Source organism: Eriocheir sinensis, unplaced genomic scaffold, assembly GCF_024679095.1.
Source record: "Eriocheir sinensis breed Jianghai 21 unplaced genomic scaffold, ASM2467909v1 Scaffold511, whole genome shotgun sequence".
NCBI lineage: Eukaryota > Metazoa > Arthropoda > Malacostraca > Decapoda > Varunidae > Eriocheir > Eriocheir sinensis.
In genome coordinates this window covers 294,958-316,683 of record NW_026111845.1, presented here as the reverse complement: position 1 = coordinate 316,683, position 21,726 = coordinate 294,958, and the positions used below count along the sequence as shown (strand labels likewise).

The window sequence follows — 21,726 nt, the reverse complement described above, 5'->3', positions numbered from 1 at the left end:
CAACATGTGACGCCCATTTCTGTATAGTTGTCTTCGTCATTCAGGGTTTGAGTGTTTTAGAATTGGCCTTTTCTTTTCTGCCTAAATCTTAAGCCAAATGAGATAGTGACAGTTCTTTTTCTGATTTCCTGAAAAAGTAGAAAATAATGACTAAGGCGCTTTGTTTACGAAGATAACGATATGCTAACATCCTCTTCGTTGTGTATTTCAAGAGGCCGGGAGCTCCACACGTCAACAACTCTGGGAAAAGAAAGACTCCTGGAATGTAAGATTGACCAGCCTCCGCGATAACAAATAATCTGCTTGAGGATCTCCACATGATATCCTCCTCCTCCTCCTCCTCCTCCTCCTCCTCCTCCTCCTCCTTTTCCTTCGTTTCCTGTTTCTCCTTCTTATCCCTTGCTTCATATTTCTTCTTCGTCTCCCTCCTCCTCCTCCTCCTCCTCCTCCTCCTCCTCCTTCTCCTTTTCCTTCGTTTCCTGTTTCTCCTTATCCCTTGCTTCATATTTTATCTTCGTCTCCCTCCTCCTTCTCCTCCTCCTCCTCTTTTTCCTTCGTTTCCTATTTCTCCTCCTTTTCCTTTACTTCATATTTCTTCTTCGTCTCCCTCTTCCTCCTCCTCCTCCTCATCATCATCATCATCATCATTATCATCATCATCATCATCATCATGCTCGGGTTCACAGCGAGAAACTTCGAGTATACGACGCCGGGAGTAATGTTAACTTAATTTAACTCGATAGTAAGACCTCACCCCAAATATGCACTGCCGTTCTGGTCTCCTAATTACAAGAAGAATAATGAAATTACTGGAATGAGTTCGACGTCGATGTGCAACGAAAATTATTCCCCCCTTAACATGGAAATATGGAAATGCAGTGAACTGAACGATTTACCGAAGTGTTTTGACCTGCTCTGCGGCCACTGAAGTCCCTGCCAAACAGTAGCACACTCGACTCACAACCGAGAGACCCCGGCCTCGATTCCCTGGCAGAGTGGAAAAATTTGGGCAGCTTTTCCGATACCCTACGCCTTTGTCCACCCAGCAGTGAATGGGTACCAGGTATTAATCGGGGGTTATGTCCCGTCTCCTGGGGTCTGTTCCCTTCTCCTATAATTCCTTCCCCGTCTGTCTCTCTCCGGCATATGACCACATGTTGCGCCGACTAAACGAAACTTTCCAACTTTTCCCTGCCAAACAGATGAAATCACTACAGCGGGTAACCTCGTAATAACCCAATAGACTCGTTAGACCCGTCATTCCATTTTTCCATCTCTCCTCCTCCTCATTTTCCTTCCCCGTTTCATGTTTCTCCTCCTTTACCTCGTTTTCCTAATTTTTATCCGTTTTCTTCTTATCTTCCTTCCCGTGTTCGTTATCCTCATCCTCCCATTTTCTTCTCCGTTTCCGGTTTCACCTCGTTTTCCTCTTTTCCCTACTTCTCCTCCTCCTCCTCCTCCTCCTCCTCCTCCTCCTCCTCCTCCTCCAGAGACAGGATTGAAAATGGGTGTGTACGTCTTGCTTCACAAATACACATACCTGCCCACCTGTACTATAAACACACACACACACACACACACACTGTTCTCTCCGGAGTTCACACACAAACCTTCACAAACACTTGGAGCCAATTTGGAGCTTTCGCGCGGAATTTCACGGCATGTTGACCTGATAATTAGCGAAGCGGGATTCGGTGTACGAGGCTGAACACCGAAGTGATGAGTGTGAGCTTAAGAATCGCCTCACGTTGCTATTCCTGATACCGGTGGACGAATATTTCCGCTCGATACCACAGCACCGCGCCTCCTCATCCTCTTCCTCCTCCTTTTCCTCCTCTGCTTCCTCTATATAATTAGTTGTAGTTGTAGTTGTAGGAAGTCTTTATTGAGTAGAAGAGTCGGGTCTAGCTTATATATAGCTCCGAAACCCAAGGAAGTCATTGTGATATTAAAAATCGTTCAAAGTTTCCATTCCTGAGGCTGCCGAGTGATGACTGAACCCTTATCGGAGACGTTGCAAAACCTTATCCCCAAACCGTCTACTACTACTACTACTACTACTACTAATAATAATAATAATAATAATAATAATAATAATAATGATAATATCGCGCGCGTATTAAAAGTGGAGACAGACACGAGGCGGCACTGATAGGCGGGAATACCGTGGCTAGAGAGGCTCCGGGCTGGCTGGTCGTTGATTGAAGGTCGCCGAGTCCCATCACAGGAGTAGTCAATGATGCAGGGCACACACGCGGGACTTGTAGTAGGGAGGCAGTCTGCTCACCACGCGCTCTTTTTATGCCCTTTTTTAGTCGTAGAGGGAAAGGTGTTGGAGCACATCATGACTACGATTTCGAATTTCCGAGAAAGGAGTATTAAAACGCCTTAGTTCATCTGCTTTCTATAAAGGATTAGCACGTGGGATGTAGATTTTTACCCCTTTCTCTCGCCTTTGGACTTCCTTCTGTCACCGTCAAAAATAGGTAACACTAGACACAGACAAGTTGTGGCGACTGATGACTGTTTTTATTTATTTCGCTTTGACATGTTGAAAAATTGTTAAAATAGCCATAGTAACAAAGCAGTGGTTCATAATCCGGTATTATTCACAAGAAACGCACAAATATACGTTGACAGTCTCTGAAAACGAATCCCACAGAAGAATGTTTTAATTGAAATTCACGAGGAAATTCTACACACACTGTTTGAAAGCATGACACTCGCATTACAGAGGGATTAAGTGACTGATTGGCTGACTGATTGATTTTCATTTAGTAAAGTATATATGCGAAAATGAAACTTACCGAGAATTCACATTAAAAAAGTAGTCATTAACATTTATTTCCTGGTGTGAGATTTTTATCGTAATGTAGGTACAGCTAGGCCATCATTGGAGGCCTCGCTCAAATCACTTAAACTCCACTTTCCTTCCCTTCCCCTGAACCACGAGTCCTGCCTCACCACTTACCCCCCACGGCACACACACCCAGGCCACTCGCGGGATTATTGTGTCCTGAGGGTGGAAGGGATCCCGGACACCACAGGAGGAGGAGGAGGAGGAGGGCCCAGTATTGTCCGTAGGGGGTGTAGGAGAATCGAGGCTGTAGTGACCTCGGCAGTGTTTGGCAAGGGAGGAAAGTGAGAGTGTGGGCTGGCGTTCACGTGAGGAAGACGGGGAGGGAGGACTCGAGGAGGGCTGGAGTTGGCGTCAGTGGTGGTGGTGGTGGAGGAGGAGGAGGAGGAGAAGGAATTCGTTGTGTATTTTGGATTCTAACATCTGTGTAAACCTCATCATCTTTTATCTTTAAGCCTCGGGTCTCGACTTCGTTATGGGCCGCGATTCTTTAGCATCTGGGTCACCACTTCTTCACAGATAGATAAAACAGAGCTAATTGTGACATCAATAGGCTTGCTAACGGTCCGTGGCGGGAGTACTTCGAAGAACATTTAAATCCAAGTCAGAAGAGCTTAAAGATACCGTTGCCAGATCATCGTACTCAGAGCATAGTATTTACCGGTTTCTGACGCCTAACTATTGCCAGGAAACACCAGGATCTAACTCTTTTAACGATAACTATAAATGAGTTTCGTTATTGGAGCCCAGAAGACAGTTTTGGGGTACGAAGTCGGGAAATTTTAGTGGCCGAGTACGACAATCTGGCAACGGTGCTTGAAGAACGCTCCCCAGTGCCCCTGCTCCTAGGTCTGTATTTTTTAAACGCTTCCGCCTCGTATATCAGCTATTCCAAAGGCCGAAAAGGAGATTCATCGGGTTCTAATGGCTGTTTTTTTACCTTCACGGTGCAGAAGAAGGGTCATTCTACCACCAGGGTTATAAAACTACCACTGGAAATGCCCAAAACTCCTACGAAAGCCTTGTCAGATATGTGCGCTTGGTCAACGTTAGTGTCATGGTTAAGGTTATTACAGATGTACCGTAGAGGGAGAATGCAACTTTAGGCTACATTCTACTACATTCCGGAGAACATTCGACTTTGAAGATGAAACTGCATTAGATATTACGAGTGGCGGCCTAAAGGGGAGAGGGAGGAAGAGGAAGTGGGTTAACTTAAGAACACACGCGCCTAGGTTAAAAAGTGACCCGGTTTGTTTCAGTTCAGACCGTAATCCTCTCCCGGCCACCTGCCACTCAGCTTTCATCACGTCTAGTGCTGTAAACTAAACACCCTTCCCTCACGCATGCCCCGGCTGTCGTCACTGAGAGAGAAGACAAAATTCGCCTTTGTTTCATTTACTTCGATGATATACTAACTTTAATTATATGGGATTAATTGTATATGATGGTTTTTTTTTACGATTGCTTGTACTGTAAATATATTGATCGAGGTTTTCAGTATACGACATTTCACAGGTAAGAAACGTTTATCATTGTTTTGTTTTCTGCATTGAAAGCTTAATGTTCGGTTTATTGATGTGGTTGGCAGCATACGATATTAAACAGCTAAGAAACGTCAATCAAAGTTTTTGTTTTTCTGCATTGAAAGCTTAATGTTGGTTTTATTGATGAGATTTCTACTACACAAGAAACTTATATCAAAGTTGTTTTTGATAACGAAAGAGGAGGGAAGGAAAGAAAAGAAAGGAAAGGGAAAGAGCAGGAGATGAAAAAAAATTAAGATGAGGGAAGGGAAGGCATAGACAAAAGGTTGCAAAAAGAAGATGAAGTTAAAAAGAATTCAAAAAGGAAGAGAGAACTGGAAAGGAAAGAGATTGAAAAACAAGATCAATGAAAGAGAAATCAAAAAGGAAGAGAACTGAAAAGGGAAGAGACTGAAAAACAAGATCGATGAAAAAGAAATAAAAAAGGAAGAGACTGAAAAACAAGAAGAGTTAAGTAGTAAATATATTGAGGAAATAATCAATTAGTCAATCACCCAGTTAATCAACCACCAAATGAATAAATAACTTAGCAAATGGATGATTAAGTTAGTAAACCGTTTCATAAGTGTTAGGTTACCATCATATTACTTTCCGTTATTGAATTTAGAATACATAGAACTGTAACTTAGCTCTTAATAGTCTTACCGAGTGTTTTTATGTGTCTTTATTAATGTCGATTATATATGAAGAATTAATTAACGTTCCCACAGAAAAAAAAAAAACAGACGAGGCTGAAGAGTTAAATGAGGGAAGAGAAAAAAGTGGAAAGGGGAGGGAAAGGTAAAGGCAAGGAGTGGAAAAATAAAATAAGAGGAAAAAATGAAAATAAAAGGAAAGGAAAACGAGATCATATGAAAAGGTGACGAGAGCTTAGAACGGGGAGGAAAAAACATGACCCGGCGAGGAAAATAGTCTGTCAGATTACGAGGTCGAGGAAAAAAAAAATACAGCAAAAAAGAAGTAGAAAAAATGTTATCAAAGGGAGGTGAGGAGGTAACGTTTAATCTCCCCTCACCCTTCGTACCTCACCCTGACTCACCCTTGTTCGAGTTTATCTCCCATCTGTCACCCTGTTTTTCCTTTCCCCACTACACCCTTGCTCGTATTTTACCATTGTTCACCCTTTTAACCCCTTTCTATGTTCCCTTCACCCTTGGATCACCCTTGTACTCGTTAATCTTCCTTCTTTCACCCTTTATTTTGCACCCTTCACCTTCGTTTGTTTCCTACCATCACAGACACTTTCAACCCTTTTCAATGTCCTGGTCACCCTTCACCCTTCATACCTCACCCTTGGATCACCCTTGTACTCGTTAGTCTCCCTTCTGTCACCCTTTCTTTTCCACCCTTCTCCCTAGTCCGTATTCTTCCATCACTCACCCTTTCAACCCTTTTCAATGTCCTGGTCACCCTTCACCCTTCATACCTCACCCTTGGATCACCCTTGTACTCGTTAGTCTCCCTTCTGTCACCCTTTCTTTTCCACCCTTCTCCCTAGTCCGTATTCTTCCATCACTCACCCTTTCAACCCTTTTCAATGTCCAGGTCACCCTTCACCCTTCATACCTCACCCTTGGATCACCCTTGAACTCGTTAATCTCCCTTCTCTCACCCTTCAAACTTATTCATATTCTACCATCACCCTTTTAAACCCTTCAGTCCTTTAAGTGTCCACTGTCACCCTGCATCTCTCACCCTGTACTGCTCTCCCTCACCCTTCCAACCCTTGCTCTCGTCTACCTCACCCTTCTTCACCCCTGACCCAGCCTTTGCCACTCCCTCTCTTTGGTTTTATTACGCACCCTTCACCCTATGCATATCTCCCTTGTCTCTTCCATTCTCCCGCTCCACCCTGTATCCGTCACCCTATTTACCTCTCCCTGTCCTTTCTCCCTCTCCCTCACATCCTTTACCCTTTCCATCTATCTCCTATCCTTCACTCCTTTGCCTTCCCTTCCCTTCTTCCTTCACTCCTCTGCCTTCCCTTCCCTTCTTCCTTCACTCCTCTGCCTTCCCTTCCCTTCTTCCTTCACTCCTCTGCCTTCCCTTCCCTTCTTCCTTCACTCCTCTGCCTTCCCTTCCCTTCTTTCTTCTCCCTGTTCACCTTCCTCTCGTCCGTCCTCCATCTCCCTCTCCCTTTCAATTTTTCTCTCCCCTCACTTTGCAAGCTTGACTCTTTCCTCGTGTCCTGCCTCTCCCTTTTCAACTTCTTTTCCCTCTCCTCACCTGCACCCTCCACCTCCACCCTTTCTCAACTGTCCCTTCCGCCTCTCTCGGGTAGGGAAGCCAAGTGGTGAAGATCTCCGTCCGTAAAACTGCGACAACATCCAATTACTCATTATTATTTTACCGTTCAATAGATCCCGCCTCGACACCTGCCTCGGGGGACCGCGGCTTTATTGTCCGCAGATTAATTAGCGTCCCCAGGTGAGTGTTCGAAGCCCTACCTGGGAAAGAAAAATGAGAGAAAAAAGATATTGAAGGTACTAGTTTTCGAGTCTTCAATACGCACCCTCAAGTCAGGATGGGGAGGGAAGGGAATGAGGAGGAGGAGGAGGAGGAGGTGGAGGTGGAGGTGGAGGAGGAGGAGGAGTTCTCATATATACATCACGTTATGAATGTTTCTTTTTTTTCCTGTGGACGGAGAAAATGAGATAACACGAATTTTGCCTTACCTGTCTGTCTGTCTATCTATCTGTCTGTTCTGAATACCCATATGTGCCTGTCTGTTTGTGTCTACCTGTGTCTGTCTATCAGTCTGTCTATCTATCTGTCTGTTCTGAATACCCATATGTGTCTCTGTCTGTTTGTGTCTACCTGTGTCTTTCTGCCTGTGTGTGTCTGTCTGTTTGTCTGTCTGTCTGTCTCTCCGCCTCTCGTGCGCCCAAATCACCAAACTTTGTGCGCTGAGTTAGTTACGGACAGCGAGAGCCATTTAGTAACTCTATTTTCAGACTCTATTTTCAGGGGAGACATTATTGCACGGACTAAAACAACCATATATTCCCGGGCCGTTCCGTTTATTTCATGGCTTACGTGCTTTATGTCTTTTCATATACCCTTGTGCTTCATTCCTTCCATCACGTTCGGTCGAGAATTGCGTCTAACTAACGTGTTTTTGGCAGAGGTTGTAAGCTATACATATATCAGTTCACATCCTCTATGATTCTTTCCATCTTTCATGAGTCTATACACGCCAAGCGATCGAGTAGCTTTTAAGAGTGATATATACCCTTGTGCTTCATTCCTTTCATCACGTTCGGTCGACTATTGCGTCTAACATATTTTTGGCAGAGGTTATAAGCTATACATATATCAGTTCACATCCTCTATGATTCTTTCCCTCTTTCATGAGTCTATACACGTCAAGCGATCGAGTAGCTTTTAAGAGTGATCGCCTGAGATGACATGGGTCCGAATGGTTCTCTGATCGTCCTTGAGTGCCGCGAGATTGGCTCCGCGTTGTCCATCAGAGCCTCCGGGATAACAAGGACGGGCGAGGGTGAGGGCGAGGACGTGGCGCTGGGGCCGACATGGTTATAGGGGAGCGGGACGTCCTTCGCAATCGGCGCTGTTGAATGCGTTGACAGTTTTATGGGGGCCTGGAGGCATCGTTCCACCGTTGCCAGATTGTCGTACTCAGAGCATAGTATTTACCGTTTTTTGACGCCTATGTATTGCCAAGAAACATCAGGAATTAACTGTTTTAACGATAATTATAACTGAATCTCGTTGTTGGGGTCCAGGAGACATTTTTTGGGTCGGAAGTTGGAAAATATAAAATCCTGAGTACGACAATCTGGCACCGTTGCGTCGTTCACAATAATCGCTGTTGAATGCGGTGAAATTTTCTTGTTGTGGCGATTAGACTTAAATTTTATATCGGCGAGTGAGTGTGTAAGGAGGAAGAATTTGGTGACGAGTGTACTTCAGATTTATACTATGGCCGAGTAGATGATTTTTTTTTTTACATGTCTTTAGGTGCTTGTAGAGACCTGGAACGAAGCGAAATTGTAAGTGACGGAATGAATGGAGGTGACGAGTGTACTTCAGATTTATACTATGGCCCAGCAAATGATTTTTTTTTTTTTTTTTTTTTTTTTTTTTTTCATATCTTTAGGTGCTTGTAGAGACCTGGAACGAAGCGAAATTGTAAGTGACGGAATGAATGGAGGTTTAGTCAGCCCTGATCTTCTCTTGTCGTAGTTGTTGTTTTACCTAGATGTCTACACAGCATACCTTACCCGCCTGCTGGCCACTGAAAGCTTCTATTCCGTTACTTTGAGGCATACACGTATAGCAAACAGAGCAGCAGAAGCCCAGCAGGAGACAGCAGCTCTGGGTCACAGTGGTAAAAGAAGAGATTTAGAAAGAGTTGGAAACGAAGGTGGTGTGCGAGTAGCTTCTCAGGGCATCAGCAACGCGGTATAGGATGGAAGTAGCTCAGCCGGACACGTAAATCCCGCCGCCGATGTGTGTCATGGCCCTTTGATCGTGGATAATTTTCCGTTGTTTTATTCCTTCATAGCGACTGATAACACATGAGAGAGAGAGAGAGAGAGAGAGAGAGAGAGAGAGAGAGAGAGAGAGAGAGAGAGAGAGAGAGAGAGAGAGAGAGAGAGAGAGAGAGAGAGAGAGAGAGAGAGAGAGAGAGAGAGAGAGAGAGAGAGAGTAATTAGGATTTTAAGGTAATTATGAGGTTACGTAAGAATTTTTTTTTTAATTAAGGTAGCCGTTAACAATGCAGGTTAAGAATACAGGTAGCCTACAGCGAGGTTATAGGTCATGTTAATACTTATAATATCACCTCAACTTCCTGAAGCCTGTGACAATCTTCGTAAAACTATTTAATGTATATAGAAAAAGGGTTGACAAGAGACAGACAGACAGACAGACAGACAAACAGTAACGCCAAAAAAAAGGAATGAGGGTTAATATTCGAGTGTCAAATGGTGTCACTGATATGGGATACATTCACCCCGGCACTGGAAATGAATAAAGCACATCTCCACGGGACATCACACTATCCCAATAACTGACCCGCGGCTCGCCTCGCCTCCCACACCTCACCTCACCCCACCCCGCGCCGGGCAGTGGACAAGCCGAGAGAGGTGAGGCGGGGTCAGGCAGGGATCGGGTCACCTCTCTCGCCCTGTCCGGAGCGCCATCTCACGTCTCCTTTTTCTTCTCTTGCAGGAGAGAAGCTGAACCGTCTGGGGATTGACCTTATGGACCTGGAGCAGAGGTGAGTGTTGACCTGACCTGACTTGAGCTGAAGTTGTCACGTCTATTTTTTTTATGTTGGTGTCGAGTTTTTGTCGTTGTTGTTGGAGGGGAAAGAGAGAGAGAGAGAGAGAGAGAGAGAGAGAGAGAGAGAGAGAGAGAGAGAGAGAGAGAGAGAGAGAGAGAGAGAGAGAGAGAGAGAGAGAGAGAGAGAGAGAGAATTATTCTTTTTTCTCTCTGACCTCCTCCTCCTCCTCCTCCTCCTCCTTAATGTAATAGCGTCTCCTAGCATTGACTCTTGGCCAACGAGAGTGAATTCGGAAGACGAGTCATCAGTCTTATTACCCGTGTTTTATGGGGCCGCGCCGGGCTTTCAGGCGGATTAACATTGATCTGGGTGAGCGTGGTGACGTGATGATGATGGTAATGATAAAAGAAAATAATGGTAATAGATGTAGTAGAAATAGGAATAGCAGCAGTAGTAGTGGTAGTAGTAGTAGCAGTAGTAGTAGTTGTTGTAGTAGTAGTAGTAGTAGTAGTAGTAGAAGTAGTAGTGTTTATTACCCTGTGTGGCGTCATGGAGGTACAGACAGCGATATGCCACCCCGATATTTCCCCCGCACCTCATCCCCGTGGGGCGGCGTGTGCCTCAGTGGTCCGCGGGGCGAGGTGGCTGCCGCGCCGTCGTAGAGGTTCAATTCCCGCCGTGGTGATATGCAGTTTGTCTCGATGTCATCAGTATTTTCATTTCTATTATTATATTCATTACCATTATTATTTTGATTATTATTATTATTATTATTATTATTATTATTATTATTATTATTATTATTGTTGTTGTTATTAATACTCCCATTTATTTCTATAGTGTGTGTGTGTGTGTGTGTGTGTGTGTGTGTGTGGGTGTGGGTGGTGTCAGTTTGGTTCAGTTAATATTGGACGAGCGTCACGCTGTCATTGTTGCTCCCGCGTACTGAACAAGTTCCAAAATTACCTCATGGCACATTCATTATTTTTGTTTTATTTAGTAGGGTCTACTTTTTCACATACACCCCTTCCCCCGCACCACCACCACCACCACCACCCCTTCCCCCGCACCACCACCACCGCGTCATACCGCGTGACCTCAGCTGGGCGGGGCACCGTCTGACCACACAGGCGAGCTGACGGCTGCACAGTGTTGCGCCGCGCAGGACAATTGTAACACAGGCGGAACCAGAACGTCTTCTTGAAGTGTCTCGAGCAATACGATTGAGTTATAGTTACAGCCCAAAGTGATGACGAGGAGCGGAGCCGAGAAGAAAAGAAACATGCAAGATCTAAATAAAACATGGTCACTTAAAAGATTGGCTCACGTCAGTACAAACAGTAGCTCGCCACCCGTGTGTGTGTGTGTGTGTGTGTGTGTGTGTGTGTGTGTGTGTGTGTGTGTGTGTGTGTGTGTGTGTGTGTGTGTGTGTGTGTGTGTAATTCACCACCACCACCACCACGGCCTGATCACGTGCTGGACTCGTAGTCGCTAGCAGGTACCCTCCCGACATGAGCAAGTGCTCTTTATCGTCGATCTCTGGGTACTGCCAGGACCTCACACACCACACACCCCATCCTCCTTGCTCAAGGGGGGACAGTAACCACTCCTAGTCAACGGAAAGAATCCGGCCTGAGCGGGCCCGAACCGCCGCCCTATCAGACCGTGAAGCCTGACAGCGCAGTGCTCTACCATTTGCGCCAGGGAGTGGTGTGTATGTGTGTGTGTGTGTGTGTGTGTGTGTGTGTGTGTGTGTGTGTGTGTGTGTGTGTGTGTGTGTGTTACTCACGAATGCCCGAATTACGTGCCCACGCATTCGAGGTCATTATTATGAGTATGCATCACCAGTAATCTGCAGTAGGGCGGCAACAGCAGGCGAGGGGAGTAAGGACGCCGCCTCTGTGTTTCAGGCTGTGCGAGGTCGAGCGAAGCGTGGCCTCCCTGCGAGCTGACTTGCCGCCCGTGGTTGAGGAGCTGAGGCTCGCCGTGGACACCTTCAAGATGAGGCTGGAGACCACTGAGCACCTGTCCTGGCTGGGTGAGTCTCTCCCTGCATCCTTCACGCCTGTTCTTGAGAGTAGGCTGATCTTTTTCCCTCCTCCCTCCCTCACTGTTCTGGCTGGGTAAGTCTCCCCTGTCCTCCCTACTCACACTTGTTCTAAGGTGAGGCTGGTCTCTGTCTCCCTCCGCCTTCTCATGTCACCTGTCTCGGAGGTTTGCCTCTCCCACCCTTCCCTCCCTCCTTTACACCTGTCCTGCCTGAGTGAGTCTTCCCTTCCCGTCCTCAAACCTGCTATGAAATGAGGCTGATTCTCCCCCTCCTTCCCTCCCATCACCTGTTTTGGAGTTTGTGTTTCCTTCCCTTCCTCCCTCAGTCTTTTATACCTGTAGCTACTGGGTGTGTGCCTCTCCTCACCATTCCTTCGATATGTTCCTAAAGGGAGGCTAGTCTTTCTCCCTCATTTTATCACCAATCTTAGGGGTCTGTCACTTTGCCTCACTCACTCCTCTCCCTCCCTCCCACCGTCACTCCTGTCGTGGGTTGCTGAGTATCCCTTCATTCTGGTTGCTTTCCCTCCTTCACTTCTCATATAGTCTATTCACGTTTACATCGAAATAAGCCCCTCCTCTAACCTCATTAAGTGTATAGCATTGGCCAGTCCGCAAGCAGGCCACGCCCACTCTCCAACAGACGCTGCATATCATTGGTGGATGCTGGACTGGAGAGGCGGGGCTTATTTTTTACGTTATCCTGAACATATTGCATCAACAGTCTTAGGGGTTTGTCATCCTAGCTCCCTTCCTTTATCTTTCACATTTGTCCTGGCTGGGTTTTCTTCCCTTTTTCCCTCATCCCTTCCTCTTCACTTGTCCTAAAAATGTATTCTTCCTTCATCCGTCCTTCGCTCCATCATTCCTTCCTTTTCACCTCACTCTTTGTCGTGGATTGTCGCTTTTCCTTCCTCTCTCCTTCATTCCGCCCTCCCTCCCTCCCTTACGCCCCTCCCTAACTCCCTCCCTCTCTCCTTCGTTTCGTTCTCCTCTCCCTTACGCCTCCTATTTCAAGGTTTTTCCTCTCCCTCTGTCCACCCATCCATCCTCATTACCTTCTTCCTTCCATTACTCGTCTTTTCCTGGGTCTTTTCTCCCTCCCTCGTTCCCTTCTTTTCTCGCTTCCTCCTCTCCCTTCTTCCCTACTCTCTCTCACGTCTTTTCCTCATGACTTTTCTCTCTCCCTCCCTCTTTTCTACCCTTCACCCCTCCCACACACGCACTCAAAGCCTATTACTCCGGTCTGCATCCCTTCTCTCGATCTCTCCTCATTTTACACCTATTTACGTTAGTTTACCCTTCCCTTCCCTCCTATGCACCTCTTAAACATGGCTGGGTGAATCTCAATATGTGTGGGTGTGATGCCGGTGATAGTATAGAAAGACGAGAAACAGTAGTAGTAGTAGCAGTAGTAGTTGTAGTAGTAGTAGTAGTAGTAGTAGCGTTCTCAGGGTCATCAGGGACGCACGCAGCATCAACAGTTCTTCCCGTCTTAGATTCTTTCAGCTGCATCCTTCCCACGAGTGTTTCCTCATGCTCCCTTGCCCTTCTAAGTAGCCAGACTCACAGCCATGCATCGTCTCCCGCAGGTTTCTACAAGGAGGGGATCGGAGAGCCTCTCGGGACGCTGGGCAACTCTCACCCGTGCTGGAAAAACGTTCAGTACCGGAGGAAGGCGGAGGAGGAGGTGGGAACGGTCTGCGGGAAGTTCAGGGAAATCTGGTGAGTTGATTGCGATTATGTGTGTTGTGTGTTGGGGTGAGGAAATGATCGCACTTCATGGGTTACTCTTATTTTTTTTTTTTTTTTTTATTATTTTCTTCTCTTCGTGTTCTTTTCTTCTTCATCTCTTCCCTCTGTTCTGTTTTACTTCTTGGGTGTTTTGTTATTTCCTTGTTCTTGTTCGCATTTGCTTTTCTTTTTTTTATAATCTTTCCTTTTTATTCTATTCGACTTAGCTTCTTGTTGTTCTTGTTCTAATTCTTGGTCTGTCTCTCTCCTCTTCTTATCATCTTGCCTATCCCTGTTATTATACTTATTTTTATTCTTCTCGTTCTTATCCTCTGCTCCTCCTCTTCCCTCTTCTTCCATGCGTTATTTTACTCGTGAACGGTGAATAGCCGTGGGTCGCATTAAGGAATGACCCGATACCTTTCTTTTTTAACCCTTTCGCGGCCTCAGAACTATCCCCGTCTGCTTCCCAGTGACGGCGTGGTGAGCGTTGATACCCAGGAGCTCCTACGGCTGCCTTCCTTCAACAACTGGGCGTGGGAGGACTGGGAAATTCTGCTGCTCCTCCAACACATGTAAGTAACCAACCACGCCGGAAGGGCCGCCCGCGCACTTCTACGATACGATATAGACGCAAATAAACGAATGACTATACAAAACGAGAACATGAAAGGCAGTATAGAACGACAAGTGGAGAAATATTACTTAGATTTCAACGCTTTTAAGAGGAAGATTAAACAAAACAAAGGCGAAATTGATGGACTAAGAATACCTGCTGAATGGTGAATGTGATAGGTGTAGGGGGGAGAAGGGAAGGGAGGGAGGGAGTACATGTGTGAATGGTGAGGGGGAATATGCGTGTGTGTGGGAAGGGAAACTGTGTATGGGGATGGGAAATACGTGTGTGTAAGGGAGGATTCGTGCTCGTTTGTCCCTCAGTACGAGTTTGTATTTTTAGTAAGTGGAGTTAAGCTCGTACAATTCCATATTCTGACTTATTTAGCCAATTTTAACGATGTGTGTGTAGTGTGTGTGTGAGAGAGAGAGAGAGAGAGAGTAAAAGAAAATAAATGAGAAGAGATGAAACTGAGAGGAGAAGTAAAATAAAGAAAAAAGAAAGAGAGGAAAGAGAGAGAGAGAGCATTATATCACCCAGCCCCGTGTTCCCCCCACAGGTACAAGGATCTGGGGCTCCTCTCGAAGTTCGGCATCGAGCTGGAGGTGTTTCGCAGCTTCCTGTGCCGCGTTTACCACTGCTACAACCAGGTCCCCTTCCACAACTTCATGCACGCCTTTTGTGTCACCCAGATGGTCAGTAACGCCCAGCACTGTTTCACTACCCCCAAGTAATAGGTTATCGTGACCCAGTGCAGGTTCACAATGCTTAGAACCGTAGAATATAGTAACGCCCATCACTGTTTCTCTACCATATGATTAAAAGTTTTCCTCCACACTGACTTGTATTTAGTGTGGGGACCCAAGTAATAGGTTATCGTGACCCAGTGCAGGTTCACAATGCTCAGAACCGTAGAATATAGTTATGCCCATCACTGTTTCTCTACTATATCATTCCACGTTTTTCCTTCACAGTGTCTTGTATTTCTTTGCCTATCAGAGGAGTGGGGATCTAAGCAACAGATTATCGTGACCCAGTGCAGGTTCACAAGCAACACTTAGGGTCATAATCTTAAACATTTCATCGCCCAAGTACACATAATTGACACGGCTTTTGTAGGAGTTTTGAACATTTCCATAGGTGGTTTTATGACCCTGGTGGTAGTTTGACCCTTCTTCTGTACCACGAACGTAAGAAGACACTCATTAGAACCCGACTGATCTCACTTCAGGCCTTTGGAAGTAGGTGATGTGAGGGATGGAAGCGTTTGACAACACCACAATTAGAATCGTAGACTATAGTGGATTGATCCCTTGGAACGAAACTATATCGTTCATTCGTTCTCTCCTTTGCAACTTATTCTGCCTTCATCTTTTGAGACAGCATGTTAAACTGAGGGCATATTTTTCACGCATAGGATTTTGTTTAGCCTTAATTGGTCTTAGTGTCATCAAGTCAAGCCTCCCCCCCCCCACCTCCCCCCACCAGATGTATGGGATGATCTGCAAGTGTGGCCTACAGCGGCGACTGGGCGACCTCGATTGCCTCATCCTGCTGACCTCCTGCATCTGCCACGACCTGGATCACCCGGGCTTCAACAACATATACCAGGTGAGAGAGAGAGAGAGAGAGAGAGAGAGAGAGAGAGAGAGAGAGAGAGAGAGAGAGAGAGAGAGAGAGAGAGAGAGAGAGAGAGAGAGAGAGAGAGAGAGAATAAATGAGAAGAGATGAAACTGAAAGGAGAAGAGAAGTAAAATAAAGAAAAAAAGAAGAGGAGAGAGAGAGAGAGAGAGAGAGAGAGAGAGAGAGAGAGAGAGAGAGAGAGAGAGAGAGAGAGAGAGAGAGAGAGAGAGAGAGAGAGAGAGAGAGAGAGAGAGAGAGAGAGAGAGAGAGAGCAATCATATTCACTGGGGACTCCTGCAGAAGCTCAGCCGTATGTGAATGGAGCAATGTGGGCGTTCTCTCTGTGCTCATCACCTAACTCCGTGCTGCTCCATTTTCTGAATCATTTGATACCGCAATGAATAAGACGCTTCAAGTATTCTACAAAATTACCGATTGATATTGCCAGAAATGACATTCACTGCTCATTCAACATTTTGATTTGCATGAAAAAAAAATTGGTGTTCTTTGTAAAGTTTAAAAATAAGTACTTTAAACACCCTTGCCCAGTGGATGCCATAATGTAAGGATACGTATTGATTTTTGGGGTTAATCTCATTTTCATCATCAGTGTAATTAATGTTATCTCACACTGTACAATGTGATGCAAATTACATTCTTGGTTCCTGGGCGGAGTGGAAAAATTTAGGCGGCTTTTCCGATACCCTACGCCCCTGTCCACCCAGCAGTGAATGGGTACCAGGTATTAATCGGGGGTTGTGTCCCGTCCCCTGGGATCTGTTCCCTTCTCCTATAATTCCTTCCCCTCCTGTCTCTCCGGCATATGACCACAGATGTTGCGCCGACTAAACGAAACTTTCCAACTTTACATTCTTGGCTTTATCAAAACCCCACACAAATGTTCTGGCACATACTCGTATATGTTCTTGAGTCAACCTTCCTTACCATCACATCACATACGTAACATTCTTAATTCTTCTTCTACACAACTTCAGCTCTCACAACCAGGCCCATCAATGCTGTATTTCATCATGTTTTATCAATGTCCTAGTCCTTCATTTATGCAACCTTGGCCCTCACAGATCAATACCAGGACCATCAATACCTTAATCCTTCATCAATATCTTCATCCTTCATCAATGCCTCAACCCCCACAGATCAATGCGAGGACCGAGCTTGCCCTCCGCTACAATGACATCTCCCCACTAGAAAACCACCACTGCTCCGTTGCCTTCAGCGTCCTTGAGCGCAACGAATGCAATATATTCAGGTAGGGAAAGCCACGCCCACTATTTTCCCACAGCAAAATGGTGCCATCAGGGAGAAAATGAAGACTGAGAGTTTTTCATTAGTGGGTTATGCACGGCGCACTGTCAAGGAAGGTTGGGAAAAATGTTTTGGTATGAAAGCACCGTAGTGTAAGAAATTGTTTTACTGTATACTTCTTTGCATCTTCCTCATATTGAAAGCGCTTTGAGATAATAAATGCCATAAATACTGTGAAATAAAGAGTAGCTGTGGTAAATAAGAAAGGGAATGAGTGTGTGTTTTCCATGAACCCTTTACGATCATAGGTATCTAGTCAAGACAGTTTCAGTTGTAGTGGTTGCTGTTATTAAACCAAAGCAAAGTGATAATCCAGAAATTGTAGTGTTCAGGACAAACAGTGAAGCAGGTGTGGGGATGAAATTGAAACCTTTGTCCTACAGAATCAAGAGAAAAGTTTGTGCGTCTTTGTCCTGCAGTGAACAATAATGACTGATGATGATATGTAACTCAGTGTGTACTCCCTCCACCTTTCAGGAACATGCCCCCGGAGGACTACAAGAAGGTGCGGGAGGGCATGATCCGCTGCATCCTCGCCACGGACATGGCGCGTCACAATGAAATCCTCTCAGACTTTCGAGAAATCATGCCAGAATTTTCATACGAGAACCGAGCACACGTCAATGTGGTATGTTTGTTTGCATGTAATGAGAGGAAGTAATGCTGGGTGAGGAAGGTTGTAATGTTAGGCAAAGTACTACATGACAAAGTAATTTAAAGAGAATTTTGACTGAATCAGATTATCAATGTACACAGCAGGCAGGATGGAGCATTAAAACTCAAGATGCAAGAACAGTTATAAGCAACGAGGATCTCCTGTACTGTAAAAAAAAACATGTCATAATTTTCTGGTGTTTTATTGTTCTCTCACAAGCTGGTCCCTCTTTCAGCTTTCCATGGTGCTGATCAAAGTGGCCGACATCAGCAATGAGGCGCGCCCGCTGGACATTGCTGAGCCCTGGCTGGAGTGTCTCATGCAGGTCAGGAGTGCCGGAGTGCAGGGTTGCATATAGATTTAACTTATTGGTTATCATTTCAACTAACTTAAAATAGGCTTCTAGATATATTTGATACCCTGGTACGTTCATTTTTCACATCAAAGTTTTCCCACACAGGAATTCTTCAATCAAAGTGATCTTGAGAAGCTGGAGGGGCTGCCAGTGTCCCCTTTCATGGACCGGGAGAAGGTCACCAAACCCTCGTCCCAGTGCTCCTTCATCGGCTTCGTCTTACTACCTCTGTTTGAAGCTCTCGGGAAGGTCCTCCCAGAGCTAGATGTGAGGCACTTTTATTTAATGTCTGAATCTGATCACAAATGCTGTGATATATATTATGAAATGGTTTGTGTGAGGGGTGATTTTTTCTCATTTTTCTCGCTTGGAGGGACCATTGAGAAACATGATCCCCGCTGCTACCGGGTTAAAGTGGTGTGCTTGCTGTTGTGTAATATTTTCACCTCTATAACCATTGGCTTTGGCAGAATGAATAATGTGTTGACAGAAGTAAGGGTAGAGGGAGAGCCAGAGTGGAGACACAGCCACAGTACTCTCCATGCCTAAGCCTAAAAACAGTCATCACACCAAACACCTCACTAATTTCTATACTGTGAATTTTTTTACTACTCATATCAATTCAATGATTCCTAATACTGCAGCTAAAAAAATAGTAATAGGAGGCCATGTCTCAAATGGGAAAAGCAGCCCCAATAATCCCTCTGTACGTGTATCCCTGGCCACACCACGCTGGCGACCACATCAAGGTGACAGCAAACAAGGCCAACTAAGATGTGCCCACACACTATTTACCAGCAAAAAGTTTGTAGCTTGAAAGGATCCATACATCATCATAGAAATTGGGATCTATTCTTTCCTACTGTTGTTGTGGAAACCGTTATTTTGGAAACTGTTTTTGGTGAGATCCTTTGTCCAAGTGTTATATGAGGCTTTTCCTTTGGCGAACACTGAAGTCCCACATCCCTATATTACTAATATGTTTCTTATCCAACAAAAATGGTTTTATTTCTAAGATTCACAAAAAATCTATATATCACTAATTGTTAATATGAACAATAGGTATCATCAAGAAATAAAAGTTCATTATTTTCTTTTCTCAGGACCTGATCATTCAGCCTGTGAGGTTTGCACTGGATCACTACAGGAAGCTGAATGAGGCTGCAAAGAAAGCTTCAGAGGAGGCAGAAGCTGCCTTAGAGCCAACAGTTGAAGAGGAAGAGCTGCAAATAGAAAGACCCAACAGTCGCCTCTCCCGGGAAAACTCTAAAAAGGTTGTGCAAAAGACTGAAAGCTCATTCAGCATTGGGAGCAGAGCCTCATCGCGCATCTCCATGTACCGGTCCAGCACGTGTGATTATGGTGATGGTACAGAGTTGGACACAGAAACTGAAGTTGATGTTAGTGAAAGGACATCAAGATTTAAGATCGCTACAGACATTCACATATCTCCCTCACGGAGGAACAGTTCAGAGCGACGCAGTAGTGTTGGTGGGCGATCTAGTTGTGAGCGAACTGTGTCACCCAGAACCCTTGAGGAGCTCCTCCCTCATGCTGAGGCAAAGAATGAACCAGAGGATGGTGAGGTACTTCCAAAGAAAAGTGAAAAGGAATCGCTGTTTGCTCGGTTTAGAATTTTCTCTGAGCGTCTCTCTTCTAGTGACAAGGAGAGGACCTCCAATGGGTCAACTATGATGAGCAGTAGGAGCACCAGATGTAAACAGAGTGGTCTGCAAAGTGTTCTGAAACGCAGTAGGAGTAAGTCTGAACCTCGAAGAGTAGACACCATCGAACATTTCATATATCACGGCCAAGAATTAGCTTTGGTACAAATCCCCAGAAAATGCCGTGTGGTGAGAATATGTTTAATAATCATGATAAAGAGAAAGCAAAAGACAAATGCAAGGAATCATCTTCTGAGGGTCTCATCTCTTCATTAGAAATTAAAACTTCTACCTCCTTTGAACTTGTGGAACCAAAAAGAAAACCTTGTGTGGCATCCAGCGCCCAGCCTTCACCAACACTCTCTGAAAAGTGTGTGCTGGTTACAAACTCTATCTTAAAGCACAAAGGATTTAGTTTATCTCTTGATGTACTGCCAAGAAAGAATGGTCGATTAAGGAGGTCAGCAGCAACAGAAACCCACACACCAGAAAACACTCCTGGTAGCTCTGAGGACAACCTTCTGGAGGAGTCTAAGAGGCAACAGGTGGACGGAGCTGCCAGATTCAGCCGACATCAAACCTTCTTCAGCCAGACTAAGGGGGTTCACTCTCCTGAAGGACTTAAAGGCTTTAAAAAGAAACCAGAGTCAACCAGGGCTTTGCTCTTCAAGTCTTTGTCATTCAGAAAGAAATCTCCAACCAAAGAAGATGAAATGAGACACAGTGATTCATGTGGTCCTAGTGAGGAGAGGTTATGACAGGCAGGAACATGTTTTTGTTTTTAAAACATATTTGTTAGGTGAAACCACTGAGGAGTAAAGAGTAAAGGGATGATAAGGGTCAAGGTATATGATGGTTAAGAGTCTTCCACAGTGGACCATTCCTCACATCACTTACAACTATTTTTCAGATATTTAGAAAGTTAAGGTAAACTGATAGGAATCTCTTCTGCATCAAATGCATTGTGAACAGATCACACCTCAAACTTGATTTTGAAAGAATTTATGGTAAAAAAAAACTTTACTAACCTTCAGGTAACATAAGTGTTTTGGGTAACACTGGGGAGTAAGTCCCAGGACGGGTGGGCTGTACCTAGCGTAGAGTACTTTTAGCTGACGTTGCCAAACCACCTCTCCTCCCCCACTTTGCCTTGCCACACCTCTGCTTGGGACTGACTGGCCATGTGGGTGCAGTTAAAAGTACCTTAACCACTGAGGGTTGTAGTATTTAAATGTTTAGATTATATATATAAATATATGTATTTTCATAGTGTTGTACAAACATTTGAAAGATTTTATTAAAAGGGATGAATGACCATGTTATAAAACAAAATGTGTGGCAAAAGACCAGTTATAAGAAAAGAGAAAAATAGATTAGAGCCTAATATTTATTTGTGTAGAAAATGTACAGATATATACTTAGCTTCTTCATGCTCAAAACAAATTTTTAATGCCAATGATATAGGAAAGCCCTTCAAGGTTTTATCTGCAAAGTATTTAATAATTTTATATCTAACAGAAAGGTATTCTTTGACTAAAAGTCAGTATATATATATATATATATATATATATATATATATATATATATATATATATATATATATATATATATATATATATATATATATATATATATATATATATATATATATATATATATATATATATATATATATATATATATATATATATATATATATATATATATATATATATATATATATATATATATATATATATATATATATATATATATATATATATATATATATATATATATATATATATATATATATATATATATATATATATATATATATATATATATATATATATATATATATAAAAAATATGGTGTCCATGAGGACTAAGCATGCATATTGGGTTGACCCAGACATAGAAGATCTAACACTCCATGCTCCCTATGGGCATCAGTGAAGGCATACTACCTCAACCTCTCGGCCTCACCCACCTCTATGCTCCCCCTCACAAAGAGAAAACCTGCACAGGTGTATATATATATATATATATATATATATATATATATATA

General features: G+C 44.2%; 1 protein-coding gene across 1 annotated transcript; it reads left to right on the top strand.

Annotated features, from left to right (window-relative positions):
- The first annotated feature begins 7,812 nt into the window (after positions 1 to 7,812).
- Positions 7,813 to 21,212, top strand: LOC126992872 (high affinity cGMP-specific 3',5'-cyclic phosphodiesterase 9A-like). The gene is given in 13 exon segments (XM_050851692.1): positions 7,813 to 7,906; positions 9,451 to 9,649; positions 11,566 to 11,693; positions 13,297 to 13,429; positions 13,912 to 14,013; positions 14,614 to 14,749; positions 15,543 to 15,665; positions 16,835 to 16,947; positions 17,481 to 17,631; positions 17,894 to 17,983; positions 18,119 to 18,280; positions 19,117 to 19,783; positions 19,786 to 21,212. Coding segments are annotated over 13 exon segments (2,748 nt in total). The 3' UTR covers positions 20,436 to 21,212.
- The last annotated feature ends 514 nt before the right edge of the window (positions 21,213 to 21,726 follow it).